The sequence below is a fragment of the Branchiostoma belcheri genome, unplaced genomic scaffold, assembly GCF_001625305.1.
Source record: "Branchiostoma belcheri isolate BF01 breed outbred unplaced genomic scaffold, Haploidv18h27 scaffold17, whole genome shotgun sequence".
In the NCBI taxonomy this organism is placed as follows: Eukaryota; Metazoa; Chordata; class Leptocardii; order Amphioxiformes; family Branchiostomatidae; genus Branchiostoma; species Branchiostoma belcheri.
Window position 1 is genome coordinate 1,586,808 of NW_017803157.1, and position 24,248 is coordinate 1,611,055.

Sequence of the window (24,248 nt, forward strand, 5' to 3'; positions counted from 1 at the left end):
ATGTTAATGCAGAGGTCATTTGAACAATTAAAGACGAAATTTACATTTACATATCAAGATCATATTTCATGGAGGTATAAAATCTCGGAATTCTAGTTTTAATAGAGTCTGTCATTCATGACAGACAAAAATTTTGCCCGATCTGTATTCTTTGATGGAAAGAAAATTGATGTGTTAACATATGCGATAGCATAAACTCAAAGCTTAGAACCTGTTCATACTACGAAAATGAATTGTTACAGAAATTATCTATTTCAGATATTCGTCAAACCCAATGTGAGCTACAGCTACAAACACACAAACATAACCCTTCCACGGAAAGATATCTCCTTCCCCAGAAAGATATCTTCTTCTAATCTCTCCATATTCAGTAAGATGAAAGCCTTCTGTCGTCACTATACAGGAAGATCAAAAGACTAAACATCATCCTTCCTCAGCGAGATCCAGCCGCGATAAATACTACCCATACTTGACCCAACCTGCGTCAGCGGAAGACTTAGATGACAGAGTTTATATCTCATCTTCACCAGCAGAGGTCGTATGCATAACTACTCACATCCTTCCACGTCCACGTTGGGTTGTTAAAAATCACGATTGAAATTCAGCTCTTGAGCACGGAGGGAAATACGAGCCGTGTCCAATAAGGAAATGATTCCACAGTACATAATATCAATCAATAGTTCGTGCTTATAAACCTGCTTTTCTCCTGCAAGTCTCTAGTGTCAATGACGAAAGGTAGTGGATGCTAACTGAAATATCTGACCATTTCCAAAATCATATCCAGTTGCTTGAGTAACTATTTTTTGGCGTATCTTATTACCTGGATGTTTAACCTTCACCTATACACAGTATATAATATTTGTGGAATCATAAACCACGAGAATCTAATTACAATGTAGTAATTTCTGAAAATTTGACAGAAGACATGCACTTTTAGAAAACAGCATAGTCAGTACATGATTGATCAAGCAATATCATAGTTCTCACTAGGCTATTTGAGCCCCCTATGCTATGATTTGAACCCCCTGAGCTGTGATTTGGACCCCTATGGGATTTTTGGGGGGGAGAACCTTCATAAATCTTGCAAAAAAATGAAAATATAACTTAACAACGAAGCTATAGCAAAGGGAAAACCTTAACTTCACAAAATCTGACCCTCAATATTCCAGAAATATTGTCTCAGGGGTTTATGAGTTTAAAATTTTTTTCTGGAAGAATACCAGACCCCCTGCTGTGGTCATGTTTCGGGGACTCGATGCGCGACTTGCAAGTTATGAAAGTTGCCCTTCTGTACCTGAACGCTGTGAAAAAAAATCCTGGTGAGAACCCTGAATATCAACATCAACATATACAGACTCGTCTGTGTATCTTACTGTTACAAATTAAGGCCTTGATAACATAACAGCCTTAAGTTCCCAACGATTTTAAACCGTTTAGAAAAATCCGAGTCATGACAGCCAGGATGTGACACAGCCGTCGGCAATCTCAGCAATGCCTGATGAGTACATTCCTGCAAGGCCCCATAGGCCATCATCACATTTCCAGGATGATTTCCTGCATACCTGATAAACCACAGAGTATGCCACACATGTGTCACAAAGCCATAACACACACCCATGTTATCTTTCTCTGTGTTCCCTGTTTACCTTCAGGCCATTTCAAACATCTGGAGATGTGTGGCTACAATCTTATCTCCGTGTTTAGAAAATGTATCATATTATAACAACACTGGCAACCACAGACTCTTCAGTGAAGTGCCCTACAAGATTTAACCATTACAGCTGACATTAAACAGGGGTCTAGACTTATAATGAAATAAAATGCAATTAAGTACACACTAAATCAGAGATCTAGCCAGCTTAAAATTTTTCCTGTCATCTCAATTTTGTTGGATATAATATCATGCCGACCACCAAAGGCGCCAATCTTAGTTAGGGGGAATTTTGAGATTTTGACCCTCTGAAACTCTATTTCCTGCATTTTGAGCGCAAAAGTTTAATAACATCTCTTTCTATATCTTTATGTTATACCCCAATTTTTGTCTGTCAAAGAATGAAAGATGATCGATTTCACAAAATTGTTGTCCATCATAACTTAAGAGGTAAAATGCCGTCAAATGACAGAAAGACGGATGCTGGCTAGAACACTGCACTAAAAATCATAATTACAGAACACAAAAAATAATAAGTTAATCACAAAGTCATTATCATTCAGGTCACCAAACAGGTGTGTGTACTAGGTCAAAGGTCAACAGGTGACAAAGGTACTTAGTATGTACTTCAATACGTGGACTGAACCAGTTTAACTTCATTCATTGACAACCAGCTCTAGCACTACTGGTAATTATTTTAGGGAGATAAAAGGTCACTTGGTAAATTTGTCACAGCTTACGATTTTAAATAGATGACTTAAACAGACTCTAAGTTAGAGCACATTCTGTCACTGTCTCCTATTCAATTTGAAGGTTATCAAATTAGTACTGAAACAGGTCCGAGGATAAGGTTATACACTATTTAAAAGTCTGTCAAGATGCTATTTCTGGCAATGCACACATCTGCTCAGCTCCCTATTTATTCTGGAACTGTATATTATAACTAGTCGAGTGAAAACAACCCCAGATGTTACATGCATGCACTACAGTCAACCATTTTACCTGTAACAAGGGAATAATCACAACAGATGGGGATACATTTCTACCTTGGCAGATGGTTCAAACATAATGTTACATAACGATGACTCAACAGAGTTTCAACTGAATTGTTCATCACTTCAAACTACTGCTCAACTTCAAGTTCTAATTAGACTGCAAACTCTGGTAATTGTGGAAGGTGAAAATATATAGAGACCTTCTGAGAACCAGAATCTAAAAAAGGCAGGAAGACATAATGGAAGAAAACAAACAAAGAAAAAAGCTACCCACAACAAATCTTCTGACTCCCACTCCCATGATCCTTTTGGGTTGGCCTGTTTGACCTTTCACCTCCCCATCAGCTGGTGTCTCCAAGGAAATGAGGTCATGCAGGGGTCAGTGGAAGTGTGAGGCTGGTACAAACAGTTCCCGGAATGTCCTCAAGGTCACATGTGGTAATCCTCGACCTTGCATTCTTGCCTCCAGAGAACTTAACAAGCCTAAATTACTATCCTTACACATATACAAGCCACCTGTTACACAGGGCTGCAATTCACAGACATAAACACACACACACACATTCGCACACACATACGCACACTCTCAAACACACATACGCACATTCTCAAACGCAAACGCACTCAAACATACACATACATAAACACACACAGACAGATACACACACACACAGATACAGTCTTACCATACACATACATAGTCATGCACACACACACTCAAACACACACACACACACACACAGCCACACACGCGCATACAAACCCACACACACACACATATACATGTACACAATGCGATGCACACACAACAACTATTAACGGTCATAACATTCCAGACATTTTCAGTTTTACTTCAAAAAAAACTATAGTAGAAACACAACCTCCTCAGCAGAGGTACAGTAATTTTAACACACATACCTGCTTCTAGGTAAGAACATAGACCCATCGATGAAGACTGATCCAGACAACAGCACGTACCAACATAGACTCAGGTCCTCAGGGCTGCAAAAATCAGAAAACAAGAAAAGTAAATCAACATTATACTTACAATTTCAATGTACTGTACAAGTATCAATGCTAGCAAAAGAAAACGTCCATGAAAATGATATTGGTAAACAAGCAACTACTGCACATTTGACAGGTTTTCCAACACCACTATCCTCAAAGCAAAGTTATCCAAGATAGATTTACCTTAGTCATTACTAAATCGAGCCAGAGTATATGTACCGGTTAGACTTTCTCAACTAACCCATACATGCAAGGTTACAGAGATAATATGATATTAAAGCATTTCCCATCCAAAATACCTTCCCCTAGGCTATAGAACAAAACTTTAACTGCACAGAAACTTTGTGACAGAAATCTGGGCATGGTACATGTAACTCTGTACATTTTCTTCCAAAATACCTGAAAGCAAAACAAAAAGCACAAGAGAGTTCCCAAGCACATGTGTACTACTGCATAAGTGAAGCCCTAAATGCAAGTTTCACCTGCAAAGGCCACAAGGAATTCTGGGCCACCCCTAATTCTCATAGTATCCATGTGAAAAATCACAAGTTTCGGCATTAAAATAACACAGATAAGGTACAGATAAGGTACTTATCAAGGACATGTTAATCTTCTTTGCAAATTTCCCGAACTCCTCCCCCATTCTACACCCATTGTCAGGTGAATTATCACTTCCATGGAGAAAACTCAGCTCAACAAGTCAGCCTAGCGGGTGATAGACACCCTATTATCTGGTAACTTGTTCGATGAGAAAGAAAAAAATAGCGTTTCTCGTGGTCCTTATTAATACGCATAAAAAATTTCTCAGTAATTCATCAATTTGATATAAATTTTATAAAATACTGTTACTCTCATACCTAAATTCAGTACTTCCTGATTTTTCATGTGTTCTTTCTCACAGTTCTGTACTGCAAATTTATCAAAATAACAACGTTACGCTTACAAATAATTCGCCAACTTTTGCTGCACCTGCCACCACCGTGAACATACAGTTCCATGAACACCTCAATTTTTCTGTGAACTTTTGCTGCCGGATAATAAAAGGAACTAAAGTAGTCTGAAGTATTTCCTGCTCGTCCTGTCCTGAGGGTCATTGGGAAATGTCCACGCTGTCACTGTCAGGAATAAACCCTTCAGCAGTCCAACATTTCCCTTCATGAAGGACAGAACAGGTTATTACAATCAATAAATTGCTGGATGGGTTACATCCTTCGAGGTTGACTGCAGTCAAGAGCACAACAGTAAACTTGCCATACTGTCTACCACAGGAATTCAGACAACAGTGCCAAACATTTATGTAGGAGGATGTACGTCAAAGCTTGGTACACAAATCCAGGGATCCTGACTAAAAGAGTTGGCGTGTGTGACATAATCTCTTGCTGTCAATGGAGCCGGATTTAGTTGGGCTACAAGTACAACAGAGGAAAGCAAGAAAAAAATTCTTTGACAAAACTTATGAAAAGTGACAAGAAATCAGAGTGACTTGCATCAACTGTGTGGGTGGACTTTCTTATCATTCTTATCAATCTGCGGTTACAAAATCTCCCCTCCCTTCCTACAAATCTACCATACTGCATACTTGCAAGAATCCAAATATTGACATGAGTAACAGCGAACTCTACGAATTTTGAAGTCCTTTCTAAGGCCCATGTTTACTGTACACAACCAAGTACAACGACAAACTCACATACACACCTGAAGTTTCAAGACGAAACATGTCAGGATTTCTTGCATCCATGATTCCATTGACAAGTTTTCACACAGAAGGCTCTAGTAGTAGTAGTTAGTAGTTAAAAATCAGTGATGCATCCAGTAACACAACCAAGTCCAAGAACAAACTCACTTACACACCTGAAGTTTCAGGAAACATGTCAGGATTTCTCGTATCCATGATTCCATTGTGACAAGTTTTCACACAGAAGGCTCTAGCAGCTAGTTAACTTTACCTTTACCTAGTCCCATCCTCATGTCAGAGTAGCTAGTACAGACAGTAGTTAAAAATCAGTGATGCATCCAGTAACACGGAACGACAGTGACATTATGAATCCAACAATGGCACAAGTTGCCTTCTTCACGGTTGAGGTTGTAAAGTGAATCAGCTCCAGGCTTGTGCATGCCAGCCGCGCTGAACTGTGGTGTGACATGACGCGTGGCCATGTTACAACAAATGAACTTGCCTCTGGGCAACCGGCGGTCTGGGCATGCGGCTGGCATTATGTGGATTACCACCTTTCATAACACGTTGTATGATACATACCAAAAGGCCATATCCTAGAGACATCGTAAAGAGTGATGACTGGAATTCTACAATGGAGTTTTCCAACATCCTGCCTAAAAGGCAACTGCCTGCCTGTAACTCAAAATAAGAGTTCCTCCATAGACTTACACTCGGCAACAGCAAGAATAGGTATACCTACATACGTCATGTACTTGCATTAAACAAAAGTTACTACGTACTGTGTACTTACATTTGTACAACAAAAACAAGTGGCACGGTATGCCTTCGGACTGTTGAAACGGGGAGGAAATGTAATTCAAATATAAACAGGAATGCTGACAGTTCCTGTGTGTATACCTATACTAGTTCTGCTGATCACGATATACTTGACTCCTCTTGTCTATTGACAGGAAGTATGGCCAGTGGGCTACATGGGCGTGTGCTTCAAACAAAGGGGAACATGCATCTACATGTCAATATTATTGTTGGTCTTGCCAGGGTGCCTTACATAAACAGATAATCTTGCACTTGTTCTGCAACCAGCAAGCTGCAGCTGCTTCAAGCACATTATGGAAAGGGCTTTTCCGAGAATTTTTTGCAGAGGAAAAAGTGCCTTTCAACCTGTTATTATTAGATAGATATCACATATCTGCTAAAATACATGTGGACAGTCCTGAGTATGGCCTTATATCTACAGTGGTAAAAGTACTTTTTCAACCTGCAATATTTTGTTCTGCAATATGGAAATACTTTCTAGAAATACACAATATTCATGCCAACACCACTGAATCCCTACTACTAGCCTGATTTTTTTCAGATAGCAAAATTGCAGGTTGCTTAATTTTTCTTTTGCAATATTGAAAACGTATCTCCAAAAAGCAGACTGCAGATGGGGATTTCTAACAGTAATGAACCTGAGTTCTTCACAGGGCAAATCTTAGGTTCATCAATCAATCAAGCAGCCTGTAAGGCTGTGTAAGGTAACAATGAGACATCAACCTTCATGTTCCTGAATCCTAACCCGAGTAACTGCTGCTGTGAATCTGATTAAAGCTTCTGGCTGAATACAGCAGATTCATCATTCCCCCATAATGCAGACATTCATTCATTCAGTGCAGCCCCTAATGAACCCACCGCCACCAGAATAGCAGCAGGCAAATCACTTCAGACAGGCAATCTGGCATGACCTTGCAGTTCAGGACACACATCTGGGCAAAGCTGCTCCCATTCGTGGCCTTTGCAGAGGACGTATAGGGGGTTTCTAGAACACCATACAGAAATTCTTAATCTGTTGATGAAAAATCAGGAAATTTTCATGAAAATACTGAGGGAAAACGCTACATTTGAATATTTTGGGAGGGGTGCTAAGATTTTGGGGAAAGGGGGAGCACCCTTGCTTCATAATTTTGCTTGGGAAGAGCCCTGAAAGGGTGTGTGGGGGGTTTCTAAAACACACCATACAAAGAATTCAGGCCATGATCTGAACTTTCACACGACCTTTTCATTCATCTGTATTTTTTGCTAAAAGATTTTCACAGACGGTAAGTCATTCAAATCTTACGGCAGGATTTAGACACTGGAAAGAGTTATTTAACTTAAAAGATGTTTTAAATTACTATAACTTTACTTTATGGGTCTATGTTGTGACTTGAAGTTCCACCCATGCTATGCTGGCACCAGACTGTAATGCTAGCATATATCTTGTCTAAAGTTCTGTTCCCACTATGGATAAAATTGTCTGGATTCACGTGGATAGGAGAAAAATTAAAACCACACTTGAAGTTGAAATTTTTTTTTTTTTTTTACATTTTTGCTATCAATGACGTCATCATTATTGAAAGGGGCATGGCAAGTATTGGCAACCCAAGAAATAGTCAAGTTACAACTAGCGCCAATTAAAAATGATATTATTTTCTACTTGTAGGCTAGAGCAATATTCCAATGATACTGACTTTAAACACTTGTGCGCAGCTCCATTACTAGAGTTTCATTGTTGAAAGTAGTGGCATCATTCACGGTTTGCCCCTTCATGTAGAATTCACCCCTATATAGAGATCATGACTGTTGCTACTGTGATGTATATTCCAGTACCCTTGCTATGACAGGTGACAGCCACCTTATGAGAAGTGACAATGCCTCCTCCACTTGTGGTTCCTTATCTGTCTGTTATTGCCCCAAACTGCCAACTCTCCTGGCAGGTCCTAACAGGTGACAGCGCTCAATTTGTCACGGTGATGTTGTTCTAGGATTTTGGCTGTCATGCCGACATGTTTCTTACTCAACACCTGGGCGAATTGATTCTCTACGTCTCATTTATGGTTGCAGGCAAATCTCCTGTGACCTGACAACTGTTTCACTGGGTCTGACTGGCTGTAACACTGATGAAAAGAAAGGGAGTGTTCAGTTTAGGAGTGGGAACAGGTTCAGCTTGATCAGATCCAAGTCAAGAAAACCATACCTGGACTTGAACCTGGACCTGGTTATAGTATAACAGTAGTAAAAGGTACTACACTGTAAATCTATATCATATTTTGGAGAGCAAGACACAAGCACAAAGCTGTGAGTGCTACAAATTCAGTGTATTCAGTGTAACTTGACCAGATCAAAGCCAGTTGCCAACCTATTCCTACACATGACACAGGCAGGAATAACACATGACTGAAGTTATTTTTACAAAGCCACTTCAGCCTGTTTCTATTTACATGAGGGAAACCTGTTGTCGGTCTCATGTGGTAGTGATGAAGTTTGGTGGATTTTGCTGAACCATTAATACTGGAGACTCCAAGAGGTTTTCCAGATATGGTGACTGGAGGTCTCGAGAATTGATAAGTACTCTGCTTTATCTCTGTTCAAATTGAATCCAGTTAATCCTACCTTTCTGCTTCTTGTCTTTCTGACTACATGTCATTTATCAATTAATCCTACAGTGTACAGTATGCAAGTACACTGTACATGTACTTGCATGCCAGGGATCAATTTTTTCTACATACATGTACATGCACTCCTCATACATCTACATTTGTATATACACATAATTCATGGATCAGTGCAGGTAAGGTACAGGTAGACATCAGAAATAATTGCACGGCCCCAATTTTACCTGTACCAAGGTGCATAATATGCACTGTGCACTGTGACTCAATGCCAATATTCAATTAATTCTACTTGTATGGCCATGATGTTTGCTCCAACATGAATATAACATGCTCTAATATGTCTAAGGTACCAACTAATCATACAAAAAGGTCATTTTCTTCTAGTAGGTTCCAGTTCAAACCTTTGAAGTTGAATTTTAATGAACCCACTATATATACAAGTAAACTGGGGAGATTATTGTAATACCAAGATCTATTATAAACATTTGTACATCAAGACATTAACACCCCCATACACACATACAATGGTACATCCCATATCTCAAGGGGTCTATTTGGATAAATCTGTAGGTAAAGCTCAGAATAAATCTGTCCTGTGAGAATATTTGATGCATGAGATGATATCATTTTTCTCTATCCTTTTACTCTACAGGCATTTAATATTGATAAGATCAAGAGACGTTTTAACAGATATAGAAATTGATCTTTTTATCTGATCAGCTATAAAGACTGATTGAAAATCATAACATAATGCTCTTTTTCAGGAGACAGGCATTATACAGACGTATTTGGCTTGTCCATATTCGCATATTTACTTGTGATAATGGAGTCATTCATTAATGCATAATTCCATAAATATGAATTTCTGTTATCTGTAGAAGAGAACATTAATATCGCTAAGCAGAATGCCGTTGCATGTTATTGAACTAATTAAAGTGGCATTTGGTCTAAAAGGCAAGAGCTTACAAATTTCACCAATAGGCAATTTGAATTAAAAAGAGTAATGTTACATATCAGGTACACAGGCAAACGCCTAGCTAAAGAGTCAGCCATTTGGATATGCTGAATGCCATTCTCAGATATAGGTAACCTGGTTAGTTTTGCTTGACACTGGTGCTCAGTGAGTGTACAGTTCCTATCAACTATGTCCCAGTTGGCCCTTCTAAACCCTCAGATATTCAGTGCATTACGACCTGAATATTTCTCAAATCCTTATGTAAACTGTAAACTGTGTAGTGATAACGTTTACCACTACAAATTTTACATACAGTTATCAACAGCACTGTCGGTATAAGAATGACTTAATCAGTCATTTTTGAACGAATTGATTTGAAGGCAGAGCGGCAAAACAAAAAAATTAACTGGATGACAAAATCTGTCTGATATTGACATCGCATTTTTGCCTCACAGATATCAGTGTGTTATGGAAATAGATACAAGTTACGACATGAAATAATTCAATAAAAAGAAAGTTGACTTCGAAAATCCAGTGAGTGAAATCACTTTGGGTGTCTTTGAAAAAAAAAAACAACACCAAAACCAGCCAGACTTGACCGTGATCTTGTCTTTAAAAAATGCTCCGTTCCGGAGCCACATGGAGAGGTTAGACCACAGAGGAAGTCAGCGCTGATCTTCAAAAGCCAGCACCAAGGTGTAACTCAACATCGGCAGCTGTGAAAGGACAACAGGAGAAAGAATCCCTCGCCACACAAGATGGTCGCAAATCAGGGCCCCAGGGTGGGCTGGACCATTAAAAGAAAGGCGGGGATTTGTTATGATCACAAGTTTTAATAACGACAAGGCTTCTGGGGTCAGGAAGGATGTGTTGAGTTCTCAGCTGTCAGTCACTTCCTTGATGACCACATGTCTATGTTCCTGTCAAAACCAGGGAAGCCGTCAGGATATATAAAGCAATCTTGAGGGCTTATTCAAACAGTTACATTCCTGCCAGCCTGAAATTTTTTTCTGTCATCTCAGTTTTGTGTGACATAACACCATGTCATAGTACGCCAAAGGCCTGACAATACTAGGTAGGGAGGCATGCTCACCAGGAAAATTGAAAATTTTGAAAGGATATTTTCTGTAATTTGAGGGCCAAATGTTGTTGGTAGACGCTGATTTTTGTCCATCAGAGATGACAGATTGGACAAAATTGTCTGTGGCATGAGCAGCAAAACACTGTCAAATGACAGAAAGACAGACGCTGACAAAAAGTAGAACACTCAGGTTTCAAACACCACCCTCTCCATGATAGATAATGGTTTGTAGTGGGACACTCATTAGTTTTGTCTTGACAAGCTGTGAAAGTGGCACCAGAGAAAAGCGTGCCACTCGGAGCAGAGTACTGGAATGCCGTACTGACGGGTCAACTTGCGAAAATATAACAAGGCATTTTTCCGGGCAGGCCTGGGATTTGTCCACCAGTGGGTCTAAGGTATACAGCATCCAATCTTGGACAGGCATTATATAAATCACAATACAGCAGACATTTCGTGCCGTGTTCTTGCCAGCCTCAATTTTTTTCGTTATCTGAGCTCAGTTCTGTTTTCTCCTGCATTTTGAGGGGCTAATTTTGTTGTTAGACTAAGCTGAGTAGAATGTCATTTTTACACACCAATTTTTCCTGTCCAAGATGACAGATTGGGCAAATTTTGTCCATCATGAGCAGCAAAATTCTGTCAAATACTGAAATAGACCACTGACTAGAACTTCCTGTAGTAGTACATGTAGAACACTGATATCCTATTGAGAAGATATCATGGTTAAATTTACATGTACTAGACAGGTGAGTCGAGGTGACAGTCTATACTACACTAGTTTCCCACCGTACAATACACATGGTAATACACACCTTTTAAAAGGTCCTAATTACATGACTACTTCGTTTTGCAGCAAAGATTTTGTAATCTACGGAAGGTTTTAGGTGGTTTGGAAAGAAAAGGAGTATGTAAAATGGTCTTTTATGGTATAAATCTGTGCTCTGGTCTCTTGAACCGACACTTCCAATCTGAACCAGTTGTCTCTGGTGGCAGTCCAGAAAACCCGGGCCGACAAAAGGACATGGGAAAGTGTCCAGAACCTGTTCCAACAAGGCGAGCTGTTGACCTTTTCGCTCCGGTACCGTCCCCTTTAGAATCCAAACAGACAGATTCCACGACCCCTTTTGAACGCCCGAGTTCTGCACACAATTGAGAGATAAATCTCAAGATGGCAGACAGAGAGGGGCCTCCAATACAATTATAGTTATACCTACGTATATAGATATAGATCCAAGTGTACAGTTAACTGTTTTTCACCAATCACAGAAATCTCTATCTTCATAATCTTGACCCGAAATCCTTACAAATTGTCCGTAAAAAAGGAATCAAACGAAAACTTTGTCTAAAATCCCAAACTTCCTATCTCAACCAAAATTACACCTACTAGTACAGTAAATGGATCCCACTGTACAGTTTTTCACCAATCACAGAAATGTCTAACTTGACCCATTCCAAATGGTCCGTAAAAAAGAAAATAAACCGAAACCTGTCCAAAATCCCAGACTTCCTATCACCAAAACACATGGATGCCCTCCCCAGTGCTTGGCCTCAGCTGGGGACACTAGAAAATGACTTTACCACATTTGTCTCCAGTAGACAAGCATGCAGGATGTACAATTATCTGGGTAAGATATCACCCACAGATCTATCTTGGTCGGGACATTTTCCAGGCACGGGAGCTTATTTGATTACCAGCTTCTCCACCCACTCAGTTTTGAGAAATTAGGCATCTTTCCCAATGGTACAGCGGAGGTATACGAAGAAAAATCAGTGCTAATTGTGTATAGCGTAACCACTCTGGTTTGTAAACCTTTCCCCATGATTAGCATATCAATACATATTCACACTGACATCACAGGGCCCATAATTTGTGACTGTCCACTTTGACTATACAAGGGTAAACAACAACAGATTCTAGAGTAACAAAGTGGACAAAAAGACAGTGCCACACTGAGTTTATGTTTGTGAAAAATCTCAAAAGAAAACAAGGTTTCTGTGCGTCATGGAGCAATTGACAGTATTGTTGTGATTTTGGAGTGTCTTCCGGTGTGCATATCAACACACAACTGTCTCCATAGACAGGTCTATAAGCGACACAACACATCCCTAACTCATGAACAGACTACAGAATGTACAGAGGAGGTTAAAGAAGGGTTTGTACTCACCGATAGAGCAGTGTGTTCGCGTCGTGCCATTCATAGCGGACAGTTTTACACATGGCCCTGTGAGCAACACAAGGGGAAATGGGGACAGGCAGTTAGCCCATGATGTCATTGGAAAAGTTCATTCTCATAACGGGGGTGAATAAAATTTTCTTCCCCAAATCATACACACCATCCACATCAAACTGTGATAAAAATACAAAATATAATCCTTGAAACCAAGTAATTATTTCTTCTCAATTTTCCTGGACCATTACAAGAAAAGAGGTATAAAGAACACCCCTCCTTTTAAATATGGAGACATCCACATTCCTTGGAACTGAAGGCCTTTGACCCCTGAGGGTATTGTGGAATGATAATGTTATGCAGATGAGTTGGGGCTATCTTTTGCCAGCTCCAATCTGTGTGTATACTGTACATATCACACACTGCTGTCAAATGGCCACCAGACCCTGAAAATTCCACAATTTCTATAATGCAGATATATATACACATCACGATTTTTTTGACTTCTTTGAAATTTGAAAATTACTGCTGCAAAAATAACATCAGTCATGGGTTAGGGAAAGGAAGAAAAAAAGTGTGGTAATTTGATAGCATAACACATTAATCCTAATTAATGGCAGTATACCAAACTAATTACTGTGCTAATTAGACCCAGGCATATTGACTCAGCAGTTACACCAAAGCAATGAATGACAGCCCCTAGTAATGTTGGTAATGGAGAGAGAGATGTAAAGGAATTTTGTACAACAACAATTGGCAGCAGCAGACAATTTTGTCTGAAGTAAGTGGATGATAGTATCAGGGAACCCATGTGGAGAGGGCAGGGAGAGGGCTTTTATAATGGTGGGGACATTAGTGTGTCTGCATGCCTTTTTATGCCACAAGGCCTTTGCGAAACGTTTTACTTCACCTAATACTTGACAATTATATTTTTTAAGGAAATTATTATAAAAAGCATACTTGGTCGTTTTTGCTCCGTGCCATATGTAATTTCTTATTCTTATTTATCGTTAGGACCTTTGGAATTGGATGTCTTTTTTTTCTTTGACTGTCTCCAGATTCATTCATTCAATGTTGAATATATTTTGTCAGAATGTCTACATTGCATCAAATCTTTCAAAAGGATGTCTGGTGGGAATGCCCATTACTGCATTGACGTAAATGCAGCTCTGTGACCTTTATGATATGTCTCAAAAAGGGTCCCAAATCATAAAGGATTTCGCATTTCCTGTGCTGACATTTACTGTGTGCATTTTGCATTTCTTTTCTACTTTGTAAAGATATGAGAATAGACCTTTTACATCGTCCTAATGCTAACATAACTTGAGGCACCAAGGTAAAAAAAGGGGTGGACTTTCACAAATTTATATCTGATTTCAATTCATACTCCTCACTGATTTTCAATGATTAGACCTACCTGTACATGCCCCACCCCCCAACTACCCATCATTTAAGATTTTGTTCAATCAATTTAGCAAGAGCCAAAAAAAGCCACCATGTTACACAGTAGGCGGTCCCACTACCTCTACCTCCTGACACCACATATATCATCTAACATGTCAATGGAAACAATCTAAACCTGGCAGGGGTGTAGAATATTAACTATCGCAAATCCCAACTCTACCTATGATGAAATACGAGCAAAAGGGCGGCTGCATATTTCACAACAGCCCAGGTGGGCCGTATGCAGAAGATCCTATGATGAAAATGTATCTCGTGAGGGATGTGCGGGTTTTGATTAAATTGCTTCTTGTTGGAAATCATCCAGATTTGACAGAGCTGGAAAAAGATAGAGCTCTCATTAGGGACGGGGTAGATATATTAATAATATCTCACAGTATGGAACCAAGAGAGTCGAAATGAAGTTGATTGATTTTTGGGGTTTTGAAATCTGGAGGTACGTGTTTCTACCTTTCAAAAACAGTCACTGATTGAGGAATATTCTACTAACTGTTAATTTTACGTGACTGATGAACCTCTTCAACGATTGATTTTTACTTTTATTTAGGACATGTACGGTGGGCAACATGCTCGTCAAGAAATAGAAGATGATTAAGGAATTTTAGACAATTATCTAATCAGTATGAAGATGATGACTAGTCAATAAAGGTTTTCCAAATCGATATCCACTGTTTTGTGGGCATCAGCTTCAGATAATAACAGAAATACATGTACCTCCTTCCAACATTTGGCAGGCATGAACTTGTGCATGACCTGAGGTCAGGCAAATGCTGAAAGGAAATCGCCAAAGGGAATCAGAAACAAACCTCTAAAGACTAGCATATTCCTTATGGAGAAAAGGTCTGAAACCTTTACTGATGTGAAATATGTTTCCTTCTCTACAAATCCAATTGAATGTAAAAATTCAATGTTTTCATTTGATTTCTCAAAAAGATACATTCATTTTGCTTTTCTACACGAATTTGTAGTGTCCTCAGTTTTGAGAGGTATTTGAAGATGTTGATTCCACATAAATGTACGGAATGCACTACAAAGATGTAAACTGTGATCCCATTTGGAGATTTTCCTTTCAGTATGGAAAGCCAAGGTCACAACCTTTTGTCAAGTTTGACCTTGAATAAATCCAAGAAGGCAGACCTCTAAGAAGCATGAAATTCAACTTGACATTTCTTCCCATTGATAATTCTTAGACCTTGAGGAAACAAATTGGTAAATGTTCTCTTGCACTCCTTGCTAATTTCAGCAATTTCACTTCAATGAATCCTGGAATGCACAACCCCCTGCCACGTTTTCTTCAAACATGTTTTGGGTTACAACTCCAACATATGCAAACTGGGGATAGACAAAATATACATCGTACATGTATCATATCTTGTTATGGTTCTTCAGCAGACCTTCCGTTTTCGATATCTCGTGATCTAGACATGATAGACAAATTTTCAACGGTTCATAGGTTTGTTTGTTTTTTTGCTCTGGAAGAAGTCACATAAGTTTGGACCTCCTAGAAGCTTGTTCTGGAACTGCAGGGCGTTGTTTCAAAGGTATTAGATCCTGGCACTCTTGTTTTGTTTTTTTTCCAGCCCTGAATCATAAAAGCTGAAACCAGACCTTGCATGCATGCTGCTTAAATTGGAGCTGTGCAGAAATTCTCAATCTTCCTATTCACTGGTCCAGATGATTGCATTTCTTGCATTTGGTGTGCATTATAGCATATCCTCTACATGCAGTCACTCTATCCATTCACAACCTTTTCTGGTCCAGCCTAAATTAAGAGCCTGTGGCTTACGTAAGCTTTTAAAGGCATCCAATGCAATTTCAGGGTGGCAAAAGTGTATTTTCAAAGTTAATTTTCTTGTCATTCTTTGTCATTCAAGTTGAATCAACCCTGCTACATGTGTATATAATCATACTAGTATACTGACATCTGTGAGGCAAAAATGTGATGTCACTGATGGAAAACAACTGCTTGTTTCGTATGGTTCACAGAAAATGAAGAGACTCCTCACGTAGCTTGTTTTGGGGCTGCTTCAAACGCTTCAAGTATGACACAATGAAGAAAATGTGCTAAGAAATGGCAGTAAATGTCAGACAGATTTCCTCATGCCTTGGATATTTCTCATTTTGCTGCATGAAATCGTCCTGGATGTCTTTAGGAACAGCGAATGTCAGGAGCGTTTTGTGTGCTTACCTCAGGGCCGACTCTCGTAGCGAAGCGAAGGCCTCGATGCCATGGAGGTTGGAGTGGATGATCTGTTGGTCCTGAGGAACAGAACGGAGGAGAAAAACCATTAGCATTCTGCCGTTACCTGCAACGTCTTCAAAAGGTTTCATGATCCTAGTCTAGCCAACTCAACATCAGGGCTCGAAATACTGGGTGCATAATAATTAATATTGCAGGTTGGTGCAGGTAAAATTGAAGCTGTGCAGGTATTTCTGGTGTCTACCTGCACTTAACCTGCACTGGTCAATGTATCAGGTTTATACAGTACATGTAGGTATATGCAGATTTTTATTTGTTGCATTGACTGTTACCAACTATGAAGTGAAAAAGAAATAATGGCAATGGTTTAACACTAATCTTATTGAGATCCATACTTCCTAACTTCTGAGTGACAGTCCCCAGTTAAAATCCTTTTTATTCTGCATACCTACAGAAAATTACCCACACCAGTTCAGGTATGCAGAAAAAAAGGATTTCGAGTCCTGCTGATATAGCCTTTCCGACTCTGAGGGTTCCCTTACTCTAGCCAATCAACATCAAGGTTGGAAATCGTCGACAAGTGCATCTGAAGTCTCAATCTTCCAACGATAAATGTTTGGGGCATGCAGGCGTAATGGCATCAGGATCAGGGAAAGGATCTCTCAGAAAAAGAGAAAGAAAGGCAAGACAAACAACCCAACTCTAATTGCTTGAAGGTCCTGAGTACTAGTACTGTCAGTTGTAGCCAGTGTCCGTCTTTCTGTCATTTGATGGAATTTTGGGTCATAACCGTGATAACGGCCAAAATTTCGCCCAATCCGTTATCTTTTATGGACAAAAATCAGCATGTAAACATATAGAGGGAGAATTTTCATTAATCTATAGATTAAACTGAGCTTATTTGCCACAAAAAATGCAGGGAATAGCTTTTCAGAGGGTCAAGATTTCTACAATTTTCCTGGAGAAGCAAGCATACCCCCTAATATTGTTGTGCCTAAATGGCACTCGACATGATTTACGTCAAACAAAATTGAGATGACTGAAAAAAAATTCAGGCTGGCTTCAGCTAGAACACTCAGGTCCTGAGGGAAAAACATAAAAGGGAGAAACACAAGTGATTTCCATTTCAATATCCCCTACAATTCCTAGCCAACTATCAATGTGTTTAATTAACTGTTTTCACACAAACACAGAATACACATCCCTGTATGGTTTCTTACCACGTGACTGTGAAATTACCATGCTAACACCAACAAAACACATGAATCTACCTTATCCTGCACCTAACACTTTCTCATCGAGTATGACTGGTATGAAGAATACACTCAATTCCTATAAAACCCTAACATATGATTAGTCCCTAGTTCTGGGTGCTAATGGCATACACACTCCCCATAGGTAATAGATGGTTATGCAACATCAAAGGGGACCCTTAGCTGTAAAAAAAAAGCAAGCCCAGGGTTTTGCTAGCAATTTGGAACACAGTAAATATAATGCATAGTAACTATTTACCCTACAAATAGAGCTGTAGACATTTGATTTGTGGCTGATAACATGATATTTCATCTAATACCATGACTAACATGCATAATATAGTGAGCGCTTTAAAGATTGATTTAAAAGTCCAGCCTGGACACAAACGTACATATTTTGTATCAGGTTTAATTTCTCAAAATTGCTAAAGGGTACCAGTACCAAGCATAATGAACCATTTTGCATTCTATTTGGCAGAACACCCTTTTAGAATAAAAACTTATTGTTACATGGCAAAAATTAATACCAGAACGACATGTTATGTTACTTCCTGAGCCTCTACTTGTAAAGCTGCATTGACAAAATATCTATAGACTGGGGGAAGTAGAATTCCCAAATCTAAGCATGCTTGTGGTTGTAGGCCTAAAGATATGGACAGATATCAATAATATCCTAATAATATCATTTTGACAACAGTAGACATTACAAAATGAAGGCAATCACACAGACATTGCTATATATGATATACATATACTGCAGTCGTGTTCATTAACGTACATTTCCACAACAAATAGAGCTTGACAGCTGCGGTACTGGACTTCTCTCACCAACCTAAACCTGTAAAATGGTGGTTACCTTTCTTCCTCCGAAACAGAAACCTCCAGAAGGGGGTCTAGTACGTACAGTATGCTCTCTAAACCTTCAGCCCACTGAAGTACACCTGCTTGGCCACCAAATCTTTCTTACGCAGCAGGCAGAGGGTTAAAAATCCCAGCACAGACTAGCGAGAAGAGCGGGAAATCTCAGAGTGGCAGAGAGAGAGAGCGACAAGCACGCTTGACTTGCTAGGCAAACATGAGATCAATGGATCAGAGCACAGAAGGTGGCACTGGCTACAGCTCATTATGCATGCATGCTGCATTGGAGATTTCACAGTCCCTGGTGCCACACAAATAACATGGACATTGGAAACTAATACATTAAGTTTAAACAAAAAAAAACACTCACAGACAAATTTGCAAATTAAGAAGCTTAAAACGTATACAGGTGTGAAGTACTTCATATATATGATAAGTCAAATAATATCCTTATTATCCTCTAACATCTGTGTCCATAATATCACCAGGGTCCATAATATCGCCACCTTGATAAATAGTGTGCTTAAAGATATTTTTACTGCAACATACCCTAGGTATGTACATTTGAGGTGTGCAGAAGTGCATACCAAAAGTATGTTGCAGTAAAAATATCTTTAAGCACACTTTTTCTCAAGGTGGGGATATTATGGACCCTGGTGATATTATGGACACAGATGTTATATTGGATACAGTATTATCAATTCTGGTGTACAGTTTTTCATCAGCGCAAGGATATCTATATGCAAATGACGGTATAGCAAAGGGAAACATAACAGCCTAGTCTAGCTGATAGCATATCAGTCTAGTACAGCACCTACATCAACACTGGAGGCTCAATGGCTCTCAAGAGGTCTTGTTGGGTGAGATTAATGGGTTAATTAAAACTGGTGGATGATAAAAAAGGAGATAACTGTTGAAGGCGAGGATTGAGGAAAGCCATTTGAGATAAATTACATGAGCGAGGATTGGGCAGGAGTACGAAAATAGATCATTTATCCATTAAACCTTTCACGTAAATACAATGTACCGTAATTACACTTTTCATAATTTGTTGCAACTTAATATAAGTACATTGACGACCATAGAAATATTGACTACACTTATCTTGGATCCAAACAAACTTAAACACGAAACATGAAGCTCTTTTTTCACAGGCTTACTTCTATTTTACAGATAAATGGTCTCTTTGGGTTTAGAACACCCCACAAGTAATACCAGTAGTACCAGTAATATTGCAGCTCCCCCTAACTACAATAGGAAGTACTGCAGCTTCAGGACCAGCAAACCTTTTCTTCATTCATAATATTTAGAACAAGAACTTAAATAATCTTTCACCAAAAGACTGCTGGAAAAAATTTACAAGAACAATTAACAGAAAACATGTTACTTGCAAAAATGTCACCAAAAATGCCAGGAAAAACATCAATTTTCATAACACATTAACAGATTCATAAAAAATTGCACAGTTAGGCAAAAAAATGAAGCCTTCTAGTGTCATTACCACATTCCTAGATCATCATTTACTCCCTAACCACACCCATTTCAACCACAGAATGCTGCTGAATGGATTTAAAAACACTTTGACTACTCTAAAACTCGACCCCTCTGTTCAAACTCACTGATAACAATTGCAAAGGCCACTAATCATATTAACATGCTCGTGACCCATTTGTAGACAGCAATTTACCTTCAATAGAGGCCGCCAATTCATTTCTGTAAATAAAACCAGCTGCTTATAATATCAAATCATGATGAAAATGTAACATCTATTCAATAATTCAATATGCTTGACATGATAACCACATGTCCCTGTGACAGGTGCAGAGCAGACCATTCACCGAATGTTCTTTCAATCACCATTTGGGCTCGTTAATTAATTCTCAGTGTTTGCTGTGCGTCGATCGTAGATATAACGATTTTATTACCGTTGGGGTGGCGGCAGGACTAGTGTGTCACTGGGGAAAGGGTCCAGACAATTGATTGCTACCAATAATGGAATTGATCTCCAAGCAGATGTTGATATGGAAAATTGTAAAGTTTTCTGACCGACCATTTTTTCTATCCTCTATTTCTCTATTTCTATTGGAAAACTGATTGTACAATGTTTCATCACTCAGGTGTTAGATCATGGAGCTAGAAAAGGTTGATCAGCTCCGAATATCCCTCGCAGGGGTCCACACACAAAAAAAAGGTAGGGTCTGCAGTTTTTTCTAGGGTCAGTCGGGAAACAGGAAACACAATATTTTTTTCCTAGGCCTAATCGGGTCCAGGTTCATTTTCAGACCTGTACCTGTTCCTCTGCACCTAATCAAGCTAAACCGGTCCCCATCCCCACATAATTCTGACGAAATTCTGGCCAGATTCAGCTGAATTCTGAAATAATTGGTTGACAAATGCTCCCGGTATCTGTTCTTGAGGCTCAAGCAGCTACAGTACAACATCAAGGCTAAAACTGGTCCCTACACCTACATACATGTAATTCAAATCAAATTCTGGCCAGATTCACCAGAATTCTGAAATAATTGGTTGCCAAATGGTCCCAGTATCTGCTCTTGAGGCTCAAGCAGCTACAGTAAAACATCAAGGCTAAAACTGGTCCCTACACCTACATACATGTAATTCAAATCAAATTCTGGCCAGATTCACCAGAATTCTGAAATAATTGGTCGCCAAATGCTCCCGGTATCAGCTCTTGAGGCTCAAGCAGCTACAGTAAAAACATCAAACAAAGGTGCCTAATGCCCAGCACCTGACCACTGCCCATTCTGCCTGACCAGGAGTGGGCCTTCACTTCAACTGGAGACCAAATATTGACTTGAGAAGAGGTCCTCAGAATGGAGCTTTTGTATGTAGCTTTCTGAAGGACCGGAAAAAGGAGGATCTGAAAGTCTGCACAAGATACATTTGTAACTTTGAATATAATTTTGCTATTCAGCAAAAAAATGTTCTTTTACTTTTACTAAAAAGTTATATAGTGCCTTGCATATACTCAACAGCCTTGTGCATTAACTTTGTAAATCTGTGAATTTACTTTAATTTTGTGGTCCATGTAACATTTGTGTGATATTTTTTTCTTCAGTGTTGTTTTTTTGCTTTATATTTTCCCCTTTCCATCAACACAAATTAAGTCCTGGGGCAAAGGAGTAGAATGTGGAATATGTTTTCATCTCTTAGACGAAGGTTCAAGAACATAAAACATTTCATCCGACGTACAGCAAATCTTTCATCTTTCTTCCTGAATGCTGCCTCACACAAGTTGCAGCTAAGTGCAACATAGCTAGTCTGACCGACCTCCGGAAAGACAGCGTTCTTCACTAACTTTGTTGTTTCCACACATCTGGGTACAGGGACAGGTTGAAAGGTTCATACTGTGTGCGAGCCAGTATCCGTCTTTCTGTCATTTGACGGAATTTTGCCGCTCATGGCAGACAAACATTTTGGTCAATCCATCATCTTTGAAGGACAAAAATCAGCGTTTTAAGATATGGAAAGAGTAACTAAGCTGTTTGCCAGCAAAATTTTCTCTAAAAATGCAAGAAATAGCAAATTTCAGAGGGTCATGATTTCTAAATTTTCCCCAGGGGAGCATATTCCACAACTTTTTACTTGTTTGATGACTGACGTTGCTACAGATTTCAAGTATTAAATCTAGTAAACCAACAAATTTATGAAATCCTGTAACAAAATAATAGGCAGTGAGAAAATAGCTGTGTATGAAATAATGCAGACCTGCCTTCCAATTTTATTCCATATCAAATATAATAATTCAGTCTCATAGGATTTGATTAATATTGCATTAAAACTAAAATGTAATAAAAACTTCTTCTCAAAATTGACCACTTCATTTTCCCCACTTTCAGTTCATTTCAGTAGAAAACTAGAGTTCCCCGATCTCATACCTTCGCCAAATGATGTTAATCTTTATGACTGACAAAGTTTAGATTAGATTATTCCCCCCTGATTTAAGAAATAGGAACCTAATTTTCATGAATTATATCATTTTATCATAATCTCAACCAAAAGACAGTCTTATATTAACAAAGAATGCATTCTAGCATTTCCTAATAAATTATGCAAATGAGGTCCTGATTTGAATAAATTATGCTTAATGATGTTCACCTCAATTTAACTTTCAAATACCACAAGTATGAAATTCCAGGCAGTTTTCATTACATAATTATAAAATTTCTCATTAATTATGCAAATTAAGTCATTATTAACATAATCAACATCTTCTTGTGTTTCTCTCGTTGTCAATTACCAATGTCACAAGCTTCAATTGTCCTATCATGGAATGCAGCTGATTTATAGAATTTCCCCATAAATTATGCAAATTACATCCATATTTGCATAATTGTCACATAATTATATCAAGCATCACGTAAGCTACCTACATACCAAAAATCACGACGATCCGTCAACCGGTTCTTGAGTTATCCCCTTTTGAATATTTTCAAGAATTTATCCCTGCAGTTCCAGAGCAAGCCGCTAGGGGGCCTAAACTCACGTCACTTCTTTCCCAGCACAAGAGCTACCTACCATCTAAATTTCATCACCATAGCATGTCTAGATCATGAGATATCAAAACCGGAAGTTCAGCTGCAGTACCATAACAAGCCGCTAGGGGGTCCAAAATCTAATCATTTTGAGGTCTCATCAAGACCTACCCACCTACCAAGTATCAAGACAATCCATCAAGGCCTTCTCAAGTTATCGTGTTTACAGACAGACAGACAGACAGACACACACACACACACACACACACATACACGAACGCCCCTGAAAACATAACCTTCTTGGCGAAGGTAATAACTACATTTTATTCATGACATCATGCTACAATGTGCCTAGTAATTGGACAAACCTCTAGTCTAACAAGCCAGAATACCTGCCATCACTTAACGTTGATGTAATTTAAGCTGTACTTTGTACTTCTGACGTGTAAACAGCCGTGACAGAATCATGGCTCTCAGGTTGTCCTCAGGCCAAGGAAAAAAAATGTTGTGTTTCCTGTTCCAGTCCTGAAAAAATTAGGGTCGGTAGGTCGGGATTATCTTTTCTTTTTCTTTCTCTTTTTTTTTAGACTTGGCAATCTCTAAATGTATATAGTGATCCAACTTATACAATACAGATTAACAAAGTAAATATTGCATGAGGACACTGCATATTTAAAATGCCAATATTGGAAAACTAATTATAGTCATTATACGATGTTTCATCACACAGGTGTCAGATCATGGAGCTAGAAAAGGTTGATCAACTCGAAAAACTTCTGTCCCTTGCAGGAGTCCACACAAAAACGGCTAGGGTTGGTCGGGAAACAGGAAACACAACTTTTTTTTTTCCTAGGCCTCACTCCCCAGTGTTGGAGCGTGCCCTTTCAACGCTGGCTCTCATTAGTATACAGGCACCACCTGTCTCTGACTGTTACATGCAAATTACACAACGTCTGGGGCGAGTGCCGAGGATTATCTCACTTCCAAGTGCAAACATATACAGGAAAGAATGGCATCAAAAGATT

The 24,248-nt window shown here is 39.0% G+C and overlaps 1 protein-coding gene across 1 annotated transcript in view; it reads right to left on the minus strand.

Annotated features, from left to right (window-relative positions):
- LOC109466768 (rap guanine nucleotide exchange factor 2-like) overlaps window positions 1–24,248 on the minus strand; it is a 94,775-nt gene that overhangs the window by 56,722 nt on the left and 13,805 nt on the right. The window contains 3 exon segments of the mRNA XM_019764590.1: window positions 3,565–3,648; window positions 12,953–13,009; window positions 16,605–16,675. Of these exon segments, the coding sequence (XP_019620149.1) occupies window positions 3,565–3,648; window positions 12,953–13,009; window positions 16,605–16,675 (212 nt within the window).